General features: G+C 42.8%; 1 protein-coding gene and 1 long non-coding RNA gene across 22 annotated transcripts in view; one reads left to right on the top strand and one right to left on the bottom strand.

The window, feature by feature from the left end:
- SORBS2 (sorbin and SH3 domain containing 2) overlaps positions 1-14,381 on the bottom strand; it is a 293,997-nt gene that overhangs the window by 87,315 nt on the left and 192,301 nt on the right. For 20 of the 21 annotated variants that reach the window (XM_075610127.1, XM_075610126.1, XM_075610132.1 and 17 more), the window contains 4 exons: positions 11,067-11,133; positions 7,468-7,515; positions 5,078-5,270; positions 424-538 (listed from right to left, as the gene is read on the bottom strand). In XM_075610127.1, the coding sequence (XP_075466242.1) occupies positions 424-538; positions 5,078-5,270; positions 7,468-7,515; positions 11,067-11,133 (423 nt within the window). Of the gene's footprint in view, positions 1-423; positions 539-5,077; positions 5,271-7,467; positions 7,516-11,066; positions 11,134-11,239; positions 11,448-14,381 lie in introns of those variants that run through there. The other variant, XM_075610140.1, reaches the window with a different exon arrangement.
- Positions 1-14,381, top strand: part of LOC142500815 (uncharacterized) — an 85,314-nt gene that overhangs the window by 66,974 nt on the left and 3,959 nt on the right. The window lies entirely within an intron of this gene.

Below are 14,381 nucleotides of genomic sequence, written 5' to 3'. Positions count from 1 at the left end.
TGAGCCCCGTAACCTACTCTGGCCCAGATCCACAACAGTGTACTAAGCTGTAGCATGCATCAGCTCCCAATTCATACGTACAGTATGGGAGTAAAGGCATGCTAAAGCTTAGCACCACTTTGTGGATCTAGGCCTAAGCTTAGTGGTTGATGTGATTATCGTTTTGAAACGGTGCTTATAAAAGCGTTAGAAATCTGATCCTTAACCAGTTAGCTGCATTGCAATGCTTAGCAGACACCCTGGCAGTGCATTGCAGACCTCTGACAGGGGTTAAAGCATAGCATGTAAATCAAATACAATGCCTTGTCCTCTAGTGACATAGATCTTTATGATGTGCTGTAAATTAATAGCTCAGCTTTATTGTAGTGTGACTGCCCCGCAGCTTGTCAATTCCCCAAATGCTTAAAAATGCTTAGCTCTTACCGGTCTCTCGTGTTCGAGGATGGATGATTTTCCTGGCTCGTATTCGAAGATACTTCTCGGTTCAGAGCGAAACATGCGGGTATCGACTTTTCTGTCAGGTGGTTCCCATTCATTCCTAGGAGAGAGGGGGAAAAAAACCATTGAGATAGAGCACAGAGTAGAGGAAACGTGACCCTGCTATAAATTGCGCAGGACAATTTTACCACCCATCAAAAGCACTAATTAATGCTTAATCTTGCATAGAAAGTCACTGCTAAAATTGCTCTTCTTAGTGGTCATGGGGTAAATAATACATATCAGGCTTCTCTCGCTCCTCTCCGTATAAATACTCCTCATGCCTTCTTTGCCTTCTCAGAACAGTTACAATTGCTCCCGCTCGTTATACCTGGCACGGACCCTTGAAGTCTCTATGCATTAATTAGTCAACAGGAATAGACAAGGCACGCAGAAACCATATTCTCTATCAAATTCACTTCAGTAAAGTAATCAAAACATTATGTTTCCATCTTATTGGTGATCTTACTTTAAAGCAGCAAGAAGGTGAAATCTTATTTTTTTTTGATACATCAGTTCTGTAGTATTAGAAAATTGTATAAATCAACTCCTGCTGCCAGTTTTAAAGCACCCTTTTTATTTCTATTGCAGGTTTTAACCCACCTCCCAAGCAGTGCAATATCTTTGCAGCACTTTCCTGTTTGTGATAATGTGTTGCCAATGTTCCCAGCAGTCTAAGCTGCAAACTGTAACAATAGATAATATTTACTTAGTACTATAAGGATACATTTCAGCTGATTTACACTGACTGAAGCTGCCATTATGTTAGTCACACAGGAAGGATTTTTACAGATTTATAACAGGAGCATCAGATGATTGCCAGTTTAGGTAAGAATGTCGAATTATACATTTCCACATACTTTACATATACAAAGAAGGAAAACAAAAATGAGAATATAGTATTGCTGCTTTAACATAACCTGGAGTTACTATGGCTGGCAGGTAACAGTGAAATAATAATCTAGGCCAATAATTCATCAAATCCTAGCATGTTATACTAAAGTTACTAACAGACCAAGACATGGAGATACAAAAACAGGACTGGATAATTATAACACTGTTAACCTTAACGCACTGTAGTTGTAGATCTGGCTAATTTTATTACATGTTAAATCAGGATTTGTAGCGGAGGAAAGATTTGGAAGACAATGTCATTTTTAAGAGCCCATGCAAAATGTCTTGCAGAAATATTTCACCAAATTCAAAAATACTGAAGGAATTTACAATGGAATTTGTGATTAGAAAGATGATTAAAATAAAGACAATTTGTACAAAATATGCACGTTTTGGGACTGGCTAGATAGAATCGCTCTTTATATCTGGTAACTCTGACTAAAACGTGAAGTTTGATCTGATTGAGCTTCATAGAACCGTTGAGCTGAAAGAGAGGCTTGCAACACATTACATAGTAACATGTTAGATGAGGTTGAAAAAAAGACATGTCCATCAAGTTCAACCTATGCTAAATTTAGACGACATATCCTATATTTGTATTTACGGTATATTGATCCAGAGAAAGGCAAACAAAAACCCCATTGTGAAATATCATCCAATGATATCTCATAAGGGGAAAAATGAATTCCTTCCTGACATTAGATTATTACCTGGATCAACATCCTTCCCATGTATACTTATTTGGTATATCCCTGTATACCTCTCCTTTCTAAAAAGATGTTCAACCTTTTTTTGAACAAATCCATTGTATCTGCCATCACAGTCTCCGTGGGTAATGAATTCCACATTTTAACTCCCCTTACTGTAAAGAACCCTTTCCTTTGTTGCTGGTGAAATCTCCTTTCCTCCAACCTTAAGGTATGACCCTGTATTGTTTGTAGTGCCCTTGGGATGAATAGTTCTTTTAAAAGCTCCTTGTATTGTCCCCAAATATATTTGTATATAGTTATCACATCAACTCTTAGACACCACTTTTCTAATTTAAACAAAATCGAATTTAGTTAGCCTCTCCTCATAAGGCAGATTTTCCATCCCCTTTATTAATTTGGTGGTCTCTCTTCTTACCACTTTTTCTAGTTCCATAATGTCTTTTTTATGGAGTGGTGCCCACACCTGTACTCCATATTTAAGGTGTGGTCTTATTGATGCTTTATACAGTAGATGGTCATAATTATGTTTAATTCCCTTGCAAACATTCCCTGTTTAATGCAAGTTAAGATCTTGTTTGCCTTTGCAGCTACTGCATGACTTTGGGCACTATTGCTAAGCCTGCCGTCTACAAGCACTCCTAAATCCTTCTCCATCAAGGATTCCCCCAATTTATCCCCATTTAATTTGTAAGTCGCCTGTTTATTCTTGCTTCCCAAATGCATAACCTCACATTTATCTGTATTAAACCTCATCTGCCATTTACCTGCCCAAGTTTCCAGTCTCTCCTTGAACAGGAGAGAAATTACATCCTGCTCTGTTTCTACTACCTTACACAATTTAGTGTCTTCAGCAAAGATGGAGACTTTGCGCTCAATGCCAACCTCAAGGTCATTCATAAACAAGTTAAAAAGCAGGGGTCCCAGTACCGATCCCTGAGGTCAACTCTCTGTTGTCTATTCTTCAACCAGCTTTCAATGCAGGTGCATTTTTTTTTTTACCAAGTCCAATTTCCTATATTTTGTACACTAACCTCGTGTGCAATCGCATCAAAATCCTTTGCTAAATCTAAGTAGACCACATCGACTGCATTTCCTTGGTCTAAATTCCTACTCGCCTCCTCGTCAAATGGAAAAGGTTAGTTTAGCATGACTTATCCTTCATAAATCCATGCTGACTATTACTAATAATTTTGTTATCCGTAATAGTCAGCATGGATTTAGGAAGGATAGGACATCCCAAACTAACCTTATTTGTTTCTTAAGTACTATTAGTGTTATAAATTGCAGGATCCTCTGGAAGTGAAGGGTCCATTTATTGATAAGTCAAGAGGCACAGTGCTTCTGTTCAGCTGCTGTTTGTATCCTTATAGGAGTAGAGGTGGTGATCAATGACATTAGCATACACTGTGATTATCGTCCATCTGGCATCTTGCTATTATCTGGGAGAACTGTCAATTGGAAACATGACAACTGGCATGGTGTGTCTTCAGTAGATGGGAAGTAAGTGCCAGGTACCACTGGGGGAAGGAAAAGGAGGAGGAGGGAAGCGAGGAAGTCACTGATAATTGCAACATGCAGAAATGTTACTGTTAGCACAGCCCGATAGACTGAGTCTCGGTTCTTGCATGATGTGATACACAACTTGATGTGGTATAATCACTAATAAATACACTGCTTTGAGTAGACCAGGAGGGAGCAACTCCAGTCCTCATGGGCCACCAATAGGTCAGATTTTAAGGATATCCCTGCATCAGTACAGGTGGCTCAGTTAACCCGTGTTGAAGCAGGGATATCCTTAAAACCTGACCTATTGGAGGCCCTTGAAGACTGGAGTAGGCCCCTTCCGGAGGTTGATTGTATGTTAAGTGAAACATCCAGCGAAGAGGCCTCTTGGGAAATTACAGACCATGCCCACCTCCGTAGGCCCACCTTGTGAGAATATCAGCCTAACACATCCTTGGCCTTATGTTAACTTGATACTTATTATTGCTACATGTATAAAATAATAATATCAAATCATTTTTTAGGCTCATTTACGATTGCAGTGCTGAGCAGATTGCAGCTGCAGGGTGTATTTATTTATTTATTATTGCTTTTATACTGTGCCGCATGCAGGATTTTAGGGCATACAAAATATGAAACATACTAAGAAAATAAGCATATACAGTATGAAAAAAATAGAGAATTTTTTTTAGCAGTAGAAAAAACATTAATATTTAATTCTTTATACAATAAACTGAACTAAAATTTACTGTACATTATTCAACTTAAAACTATGTTTTTAATATGTCCAAGCCCCATTAATATTCTTAATATAAACCCAGGCTTTTATGTCAGCAAGTACCAGGTCAGGCAGTTTGACACTTGAAAAAAAAGCAAACACAAGCAGATAGATTTACAATATTAAAAAAAAGAAAATATCCTTTAAAAAAAAAAAAAAACCTTCTTAAATGCTACAGTACTTCAACAAAAACAACAAAAACAAGAATACATGTTTAAAGTGAGTACCACTGAGTGAGCCTTCAATTCACAATGTAAGCCACCTCCTTTGGGCCAGGTTGTTGAGGTAACATTGAGTAGGTGAGAACATACAGAATGTAAGCCACCTCCTTTGGGCCAGGTTGTTGAGGTAACATTGAGTAGGTGAGAACATACAGAATGTAAGCCACCTCCTTTGGGCCAGGTTGTTGAGGTAACATTGAGTAGGTGAGAACATACAGAATGTAAGCCACCTCCTTTGGGCCAGGTTGTTGAGGTAACATTGAGTAGGTGAGAACATACAGAATGTAAGCCACCTCCTTTGGGCCAGGTTGTTGAGGTAACATTGAGTAGGTGAGAACTTACAGAATGTAAGCCACCTCCTTTGGGCCAGGTTGTTGAGGTAACATTGAGTAGGTGAGAACATACAGAATGTAAGCCACCTCTTTTGGGCCAGGTTGTTGAGGTAACATTGAGTAGGCGAGACATTTGTTACAATGACATTTCAAATTGCTTACTTCTCAGGCGAGGATCGCTCCCGAGGGCGGAGAGGCACGGCTGGAGGAGGCACAGGTATGGGTGGAGGAGGCAAAGGGGATGAAGCTCTAAAAATGTCAGTGCCATTGTCCGAGATACTTTTAGGCACAGGCCGGTATGTCTGTGTCTTCGCAGCAGGATGTGAATATGCAGGCATGACTGAGCTGTAATTATCTATTGTTACAAAGGAATGTACACATATTAGTTCAGTAGACAAAAAGATATGACACAATTAAAATAGGGTTTGCAAAGCTGCTTGTAAAATGACACGCCTAGTATTCTTGTTTTCTTTCTAACCTGCTATTTGACAATGAAGATATAATGGCCCATATTTACTAAGCAGTGCTTGGCCACAAGACACCTTATGGCCCATGCACTAGAATGGGTTGCACGGTCTATTTCGGTCTCGGAAGATGTCTTATGAATATTCAAAGCTTAGTAAATATGGCCCATTGTGATACATTTTCAACACATACAGTATGCCCCAAGATAATAAACAAAAAACAATTGCGCTAGACATTCTGAAAATCTTTTTACATATAACTGTTGGCATCACATTGTGATCATCCCAGTAGAAATGGTAAATACAGTAATTATGTGGGAATGTTACCAGAGCATTGCATAACCTCTACAGAGCTTTCATTTAAATTGCAAGCCCTGTTGGGCAGAGACCCCCTAGTTCCCATTGTTTAACTTAAATTAATAAAGGGGATGGAAAATCTGACTCAAAGAGAGGCTAGCACAATTAGATTTATTTACATTAGAAAAGAGGCGTCTAAGAAGTGATATGATAACAAGGAGGTTTTAAAGAACTATTCATCCCACGGGCAGTACAAAGGACTTGGGGCCTTCCCTTAAGGTTGGAGGAAAGGAAATTTCACCAGCAACAAAGGAAAGGGTTCTTTACAGTAAGGGCAGTTAAAATGTGGAATTCATTACCCATGGAGACTGTGATGGCAGATACAATAGATTTGTTAAAAAAAGTTTGGACATCTTTTTTTTCGAAAGAAAAGGTATACAGGGATATACGTAATAAATAAACATGGGAAGGATGTTGATCCAGGGATTAATCCAGTGTCAGGAAGGAATTTATTTTTCCCCTTATGAGATATCATTGGATGATATGTCACTGGGGTTTTTGTTTGCCTTCCTCTGGGTCAATATACTGTAAGTACGGATATAGGATAAAGTATCTGTTGTCTAAATTTAGCATAGGTTTAAACTTAATGGACATATGTCTTTTTTTCAACCTTATCTTCTATATAACTACTATGTAACTACTGCTGCGGCCAAGTTTATTCGAGCATTTGCCCGTTCTTGGCCGCAGCAGTAGCCTGGCGCGCGCCCGAGAGTGACGGGCGCGCGCCGAAGCAGCGGAAGAGCGCCCTCCGATCGGGGCGCTCTCCCTACCGCTGCCGGGTCCGCCGGGTCCCCCGGAACCCCCTGCCGCTGTCCCGCGATCGCGGGACACCAGGGCTCCCTCGGGGAGCCCCTGGACGCGTGTGCAGGGGGCGCACGCTCCCGAAGACGCGTGACCGCGCGTCACGCCGAGGGGCGGCCACTAGCAAGCCGGGAAATCTCCCGGCTTGCGGTACCGGCCACACTCTAATAAAGTGTGTCGGTAGTGTATGTATCTTCCTGTAACTTTGTATATTATATCCTGTACTGCCTTGCTTTTTCTATAAAGCGCTACGTACATTGGCGACGTGATATACAGTGAATAAACATATACATACACACATAACCTACAGGGCACACCCTTTCACCAACAGAGGGCTATGCAGCTGTATTTGATGTTACTGGGCATCACTTTTAATATCTACATTTACACTTCGTTTAAAAGGAAATATAGAGACACATGCTCTCTTCTTCTTCTTCATTGTTCTCAAAGCATAAACACCCCTTAAACGTTTTTAAATAAAGTCCCAATTGCTCGCCCTTATTAAGGGCCGGCTTGATGGCGTTGCCAGCATTGCGACTGCCCCGGCCCTGCACTGAGAGAGGCCCCGAGCTCTTCCCCGGCCCAATTTCAGTCATTACAGTTTAAATGTTGTGGTGGTTAAATTAATGAAATTAACTTTTCATTATTAAACTAACCACAACGACATTTAAACTATGATTACCGAAGTGGGGCCGGGGGAGAACGCGGGGCCTCAGTTAGAGCCACATCTCCAGGTACAACACGTCGCCTTGACGACACAACGTCGCATGACCTCACCACGTGATGCGAGGGCCGCTCCGGAGGGGGTAAGAGGCCCCGTGCGCACAAAGTGCACCGGGCCCCGCCAAACTCCCAACCGGTCCTGACCAGCGCTGCTATTTGCATAGGCTTTGCACTCTTCTCTGGCAACAGAAGGGTCAAATGACTTACCGGTATTGTATGCATAGGCCGCTGTGTTAGACAAGTCTGTGTCATCATCTGCAGGGACAAAAAGAAAGAACGCATTACCTCAGCGCTGAGCCATATGTCTAGCTCTGACCACAGATTGCGGATAACAGGAATAACTTCAGCCTTCCCTAATGTTTCATGCTTCACCTCACTGAACGGCTCATCTCACCTCAAAATGATTACATCCCACTTTATATCCACCTTGTTGGGTCCTTACAGTTGTCCTTGTCATATTAATACATTCAAACGCTCTGGATGATTGACTGGTCGACAGCTTTAACCCCGTCAGGACTACGAAAACGTTCTCTTTAGTGGGTAAAACTACTCCCAGCTAAACACCTTGATAAAGCACGATAGTGTGAAATGCGTAGGTGAGTTTTTAACCTCTGGTTATCCATGTGACACATATTTATTGGAGCCACCTCTTGATCATGGTGATCTTTGCTTTTATCATGGTTGCGCTCCGTGCTTTACTCTGATGATGCTGGATCTTTACACCTACGGATGCTGCACACCTGGGATTTGCCAGACTACACAGAGGGTGTGCAACAGAGAACAGGCATCAGCCTCCATGTAAACTGCCCCTCTAATTCCACTTATCTTATGTTGCAAATGGGAGATTGTACATTGTGCTGCAAGATGTGGAGATCCATAAGCCTCTTATTCCTCCCTAGCATATCCAAAGTGATTGAGTGTGTGTGTGGGGGGATTGAGTGTGTGTGGGGGGGGTGGGGGGATTGAGTGTGTGTGTGGGGGGGGGATTGTGTGTATGTGTGGGGGGGGGATTGAGTGTGGGGATTGTGTGATTGTGTGTGGGGGGGGGATTGTGTGTGGGGGGGGATATTGTGTGTGTGTGTGTGGGGGGGGGATTGAGTCCCCCCCCTCCCTGCCCTTTGCCCCCCCCTGCACTTTGCCCCCCCTCCCTGCCCTTTGCCCCCCCTCCCTGCCCTTTGCCCCCCCCCCCTGCCCTTCCACGCCCGGGCAACGCCGGGTATATCAGCTAGTACTGTATATAGTCTGAAGCTCCAATTCACATTGGACTTGTTTATAGTACAGTATCTACAGGGATCTGAAGGGAAGCTTAGTGATTTGTAAACAATATGCCAAACTTATTAAAATATTGAGAAGTGTATCTAGACGCACAGCATTTTACAATCAAACAGGGACTACTTGAGCCTTATTCACGTTATCACACTCGCAATGAACTCATGCTGATTTACTTCAATGACATTAACACCAAGATAAACAACAGAATCCCGTTAATACGAACAAATACAAAAACACATAATAGCGCTACAGGGAAGAAAAATGCCTGCCCGGAGTGCTTATAATCTAAATGGTATATTGAGAGACTTACAGAGACAGTAGCAGACCGTCCGACCTTCTGTTGGTATAAAATAGGTACCACTGTTGTTCCTCTACCTGTGCTGGACGGAGGTACTACCAAGCCAGGCTAGGACATTCGATCGTAGCGGTTTCGCCGCGTCAGAATGACCGCGACCTCTTGACGCTGCTCACCTCGCTGCAGAAACACTCAGCCTCCGGCCGCATCACCACTACGTCCCTAACTTTAGCCCTTACCCCAACACTCCTTAATATTAACCACAAATTTCAACGCTACCCCCTACCCTAAAAACCTTAACGCCTTACCCTAAACTCTTTACCCCAAGCCCTAATCCCAACCACTAAAACCCTACAGTTAACCCCCTACCCCAACCACTAAAACCCCCTAAAGTTAACCACCTACCCATACCACTAAAACCCCTAAAGTTAACCCACTACCCTAAAACTAACCCCCTACCCTAAAACATACCTTCTTGTAGGAGCGGCCGGCGGAGGGAGGGGGACCAGTGGCGGAGCGGCTGCGACGGATGGTCCCCCTGTGACAAAACGCTGGAGGGCAGCTGGCCGCGGTGGACTGGCTGGGATCAAATGTCCCATTCTGGTACTAAGCAATCCCTATTGAAGTGCCATAACCTACACAGTTTACCACACACACTTTCTGTGTAATAGGTACAGCTGGTCTTACAGCCATGCAGTGTACCTGTTAATTAGGTACAGGTGGAGGGTACGCAGTAGGGAAATGAGAGGTTGCCGTGGTTGGCAAATGCCTCACTATGGGTCATGGAAGCGCAAACCCTGCCTGCTCCACCTTGCTCTCGCGCCCCCTCACCTTGCTTGGCGGCGTCAAATGACGCTGCGTGGGTGACGTGACCCCTTTTCCATAAAGATGGACGTGACGTCATTCTGCATGGCAACGCGTCCCTGCAGCTCTTTAGAATCCCGGTAAGTGAGTTGCAGGGGCCTCACGCGAACCCCCTGCATTTAATTTAAATGCCTGGGGGAAGAGCGCAGGACCTCTGCAACAGCCGGCACCCCCCAGACAAATCTCCCGCCCCCCCAGTTTGCGCACCGCTGCTATGGGTGAAGGGAGAAGTGGTCACTGGACTAGATTATTGAAAGGATTTTAGATAAGGAAACTACATACAACTAGATTATATTAACAAGTAGGACCTTAAAAGTGAAATCTTTAAACAATGGCTAAAAAAATAACTAAATAAACACAATAATGAATACTTAAGTAATTTTAGAATCCACAAGCTCACCAGATATACGTTAATATCAAACGTTATAGTTTCTATGGGAGTACTATTGGGTTGTAATGTACCGGTAACCTTGTATCTAAGAGCAAAAGTAAAAGATACCATTAGAGAGTATTCTTAATGTTGCTTTAAGCTGGCAATACTAACATAATTACTCATCCCTTAATTCTATTCCACCAGCCACATAAAACCTGTTATACAATATACTAAGTAAGTTGGATGTTGGACCCACGTAACCTAAACATGTGGGCCCTTTCCCTCACTGTGCAGGTGTGTTTATTTGATATAGGGTCACGTTTATTTCTTATCATTTTCTTTCCTATCTTTAACTATTGCATGTGCCTCTAGGGAGAGGAGCTTCTCAGACTTCATAGAAAGAGAGCAGCAGTCAGATAACCTGTTCAAGCTGTTCTCTTTGAGCTTGTTGGAGCCTGAAGATTTCATATGCTTGGGGAGACTTCATACTAGATCATTTTAAAGGCTATTTGTGTATTAGAAACTGCTTTTTTTAAAGGTACAGCCCAGCCAACCAACCAACCAACCAACCAACCAACATACTGTGTGTTGTATGTTGATGTTGCAATAATGTGATAACTCTCAGCTGTAAAACAATCTTTTCCACTTTGAACAGCTGTGTAATAATTTAAGATGTTCAGTGCAGTAGCTTTAAGGAGTAATTTAGGGGTAAGCACAGAGCCTTTGAAGTGGGTGAGCCTGATTCGAATCCCAATGTCTGCTCTTTTTCTAACCTTGAGAAGGCACTTTATCCCTATCAGGCTCCAAGAAGATCTCAGTGGCAGAGACTCATTGCGCCTGCAAAATTCTATGCTATATAATAAAACTATGACGTTCAATACTAAGAGATCACTATACTCCATACATAATGTTAAGAGCTACTAGGGGGTTTGAACCTAACTGAGGACATAATGCAGCAGCACTTTCAAAACAGTGCGGATAGGGATTATAATGTATACATACCTGGTTTATGAACCATATGAATCTGCTTGAACATCGTCTTGTACCAATCCTTTGGTCTGTCAACAGTCTAAAGGAGCAAAAAATTCAAGTCAGGATATTAAAAATATGTTAATCAGTCCATAGTTTGTAAATCATCCAGGAATATGATTTTAAAAAAAATATATATATATTACCAATGTATTAAGGAAAGCAGCCATGTCATTAGATATTGATAAAGAATTATCTGTTAGCAAATCCACTCTGACTTTACTCTTTCACTCATACTCCTCTTCTGCAGCACTCTCTACAGCAAGTTATCCACATGAACCCTGTACAGGAAGATTTCTTCATGATCGGTTTGGGGAAGAAGGAAATCGCTGCCTTATACAATATAACAATAACTACACCAACCTGTTGAACCACAATACCAGCTGCATTTATATCCTGTTCTATTTGTACAATACAACCATTAATGTGTGTTACTAGTGATATATTGTTCTATATATTATATATATATATACATAAATACATACATACATAATACACATATACTGTACACACACACACACACACACGTTATTGTTCTTCTCTCAAATAACTCCTTGGTAACGGGTGTATTTCACTTGCATTAGTGTTACCTACGACATATAAAACAGTGCTTTCTAAAAACTATAGTACAGTATTTGTAACTCGTGTGATGGTTTACAAGAATGCATTGTAGTTTTATTTAGAAGGGCAGTTTGGGCATTGAACTGCTCACAGAAGCGTTTCCAGTGTGTGCACGGCAAGAGGATGTGAATCAATGTACTTTGCATGTATTTTACCCTGAGAAGCTCCTCTTTGTCTTTTTTCTTTTCCATTGACTGCTATAGTGGCTTATTACGGCCATATTATATGGGTATAATGTACCCCTATGACAATCGATGGGTACAGGGTGGGTATAGTGGTCCCGGGGTGGGTGGTTAGGACTCGTGGGTAGCGGGGGATGGGGGTATAGCAGTTATTAACCGCTAAGGTGATTACGGTGTTAGGAGCCATTAGATTATTTTTGATGTATTCTTGCTGGTATCGGAGGACATGGACCTGGAGAATGCTGACGAGGATGCCTTCATGATGGCAGGGGTAAGTAGAAAGGTTTATTTGCTTTATTTATGCTGGCTGGCTAATGTTTTATTTTATAATGGGCAAATTAGCTATTATCCGAATCTGGGTAATTGTTATTTTGCCCATTACTGTACGTGTTGGGGGAGGGGTGTATTTATTTCAATGTATTGAGAAAAAAAACTTTGGCCACAGGATTGGTACCGCAGGCCAGCAGTAACCCCCTGAGGGCCCACAGACACCTGCAGGGACACCTGAGGAGCCCCGGACATCTGCGGCCTCTGGTATCAATCATGTGGGGGTAGAGGAGGTGGGTATTAGTGTTGTATTGTATTGTATTGTATGTCTTTATTTATATAGCGCCATTAATGTACATAGTGCTTCACAGTAGTAATACATGTGGTAATCAAATAAATAACAGATAATATAAATAACAGATCATGGGAATAAGTGCTTTAGACATAAAAGTAACATTTTGGAAGAGGAGTCCCTGCCCCGAGGAGCTTACAGTCTAATTGGTAGGTAGAGAGAACGTACAGAGACAGTAGGAGGGAGTTCTGGTAAGTGCGTCTGCAGGGGGGCAAGCTTTATGTATCATGTGTTCAGAATATCCACAGTGCTACTCATATGCTTCTTTAAGCAAGTGTGTCTTAAGGTGGGTCTTAAAGGTGGATAGAGAGGGTGCTAGTCGGGTACTGAGGGGAAGGGCATTCCAGAGGTGTGGGGCAGTCAGTGAAAAAGGTTTAAGGCGGGAGAGGGCTTTAGATACAAAGGGGGTAGAAAGAAGACATCCTTGAGAAGAACGCAAGAGTCTGGATGTGCATAACGAGAAATTAGGGATGAGATGTAAGGAGGGGCAGAAGAATGTAAAGCTTTAAAAGTGAGGAGAAGAATGGAGTGTGAGATGCGGGATTTGATCGGAAGCCAGGGGAGGGATTTCATGAGGGGAGATGCTGAGACAGATTTAGGAAAGAGTAGAGTGATTCTGGCAGCAGCGTTTAGGATAGATTGTAGGGGAGACAGGTGAGAGGCTGGAAGGCCGGACAGCAGGAGGTTACAGTAATCAAGACGGGAGAGAATGAGGGCCTGAGTCAGAGTTTTAGCAGTCGAGCAACAGAGGAAAGGGCGTATCTTTGTTATATTGCGGAGGAAAAAGTGACAAGATTTAGAAATGTTTTGAATGTGAGGGGCGAATGTGAGAGAGGAGTCGAGTGTGACCCCTAGGCAGCGTGCTTGGGCTACTGGGTGAATGATTGTAGTTCCAACAGTAATGTGGAAGGAGGTAGTAGGGCCAGGTTTGGGAGGAAGTATGAGGAGCTCTGTTTCAGCCATGTTGAGTTTAAGGCGGCGGAGGGCCATCCAGGATGATATAGTAGAGAGACATTCAGAAACTTTGGTTTGTACAGCAGGTGTAAGGTCAGGTGTTGAAAAGTATATTTGTGTGTCGTCGGCATAGAGGTGATAATTAAACCCAAAAGATGTTATTAGGTCACCTAGAGAGAGTGTGCACAGAGAAAAGAGAAGAGGTCCCAGGACAGAGCCCTGGGGTACCCCCACAGAGAGATCAATAGAGGAGGAGGAGGAGGTGTTAGCAGAAGAGACACTAAAAGTACGATGGGAGAGGTAGGATGAGATCCAGGATAGAGATTTGTTCCGAATACCTAGAGTATGGAGAATGTGGAGGAGAAGAGGGTGGTCCACTGTGTCAAATGCTGCTGAGCGGTCGAGTAATATGAGCAGAGTGTAATGACCTCTGTCTTTGGCAGCATGGCGGTCGTCAGTTATTTTAGTGAGGGCTGTTTCGGTGGATTGAGCAGTGCGGAAGCCAGATTGTAGAGGGTCTAGGAGAGAATAGGTGTTGAGAAAATGGAGGAAGCGAGAGAATACAAGACATTCAAGGAGTTTAGAGGCAAAAGGCAGGAGGGAGACAGGTCGATAGTTAGAAAGACAGGTAGGGTCAAGCTTGCTGTTTTTGAGTAATGGTATGACTGTTGCATGTTTGACGGAGGATGGAAAGGTTCCAGAGCAGAGGGAGGAGTTAAAAATGTGTGTGAGCGTAGGGATTATAGTAGGAGCAAGAGGTTTTAGGAGATGGGAGGGAATGGGGTCAAGAGGGCAAGTGGTAGAGGGAGAAGAGGCGATCAACAGCGACACATCCTCCTCTGAGACAGTGGAAAAAGAGTGAAGGAAGGCAGGAGGAGAGTTAGGAAGAGGTGTAGGATGGGAGGAAGAAAC

The sequence above is a fragment of the Ascaphus truei genome, chromosome 1 (assembly GCF_040206685.1).
Source record: "Ascaphus truei isolate aAscTru1 chromosome 1, aAscTru1.hap1, whole genome shotgun sequence".
NCBI lineage: Eukaryota > Metazoa > Chordata > Amphibia > Anura > Ascaphidae > Ascaphus > Ascaphus truei.
This window is presented reverse-complemented; position numbering and strand designations above follow the sequence as displayed.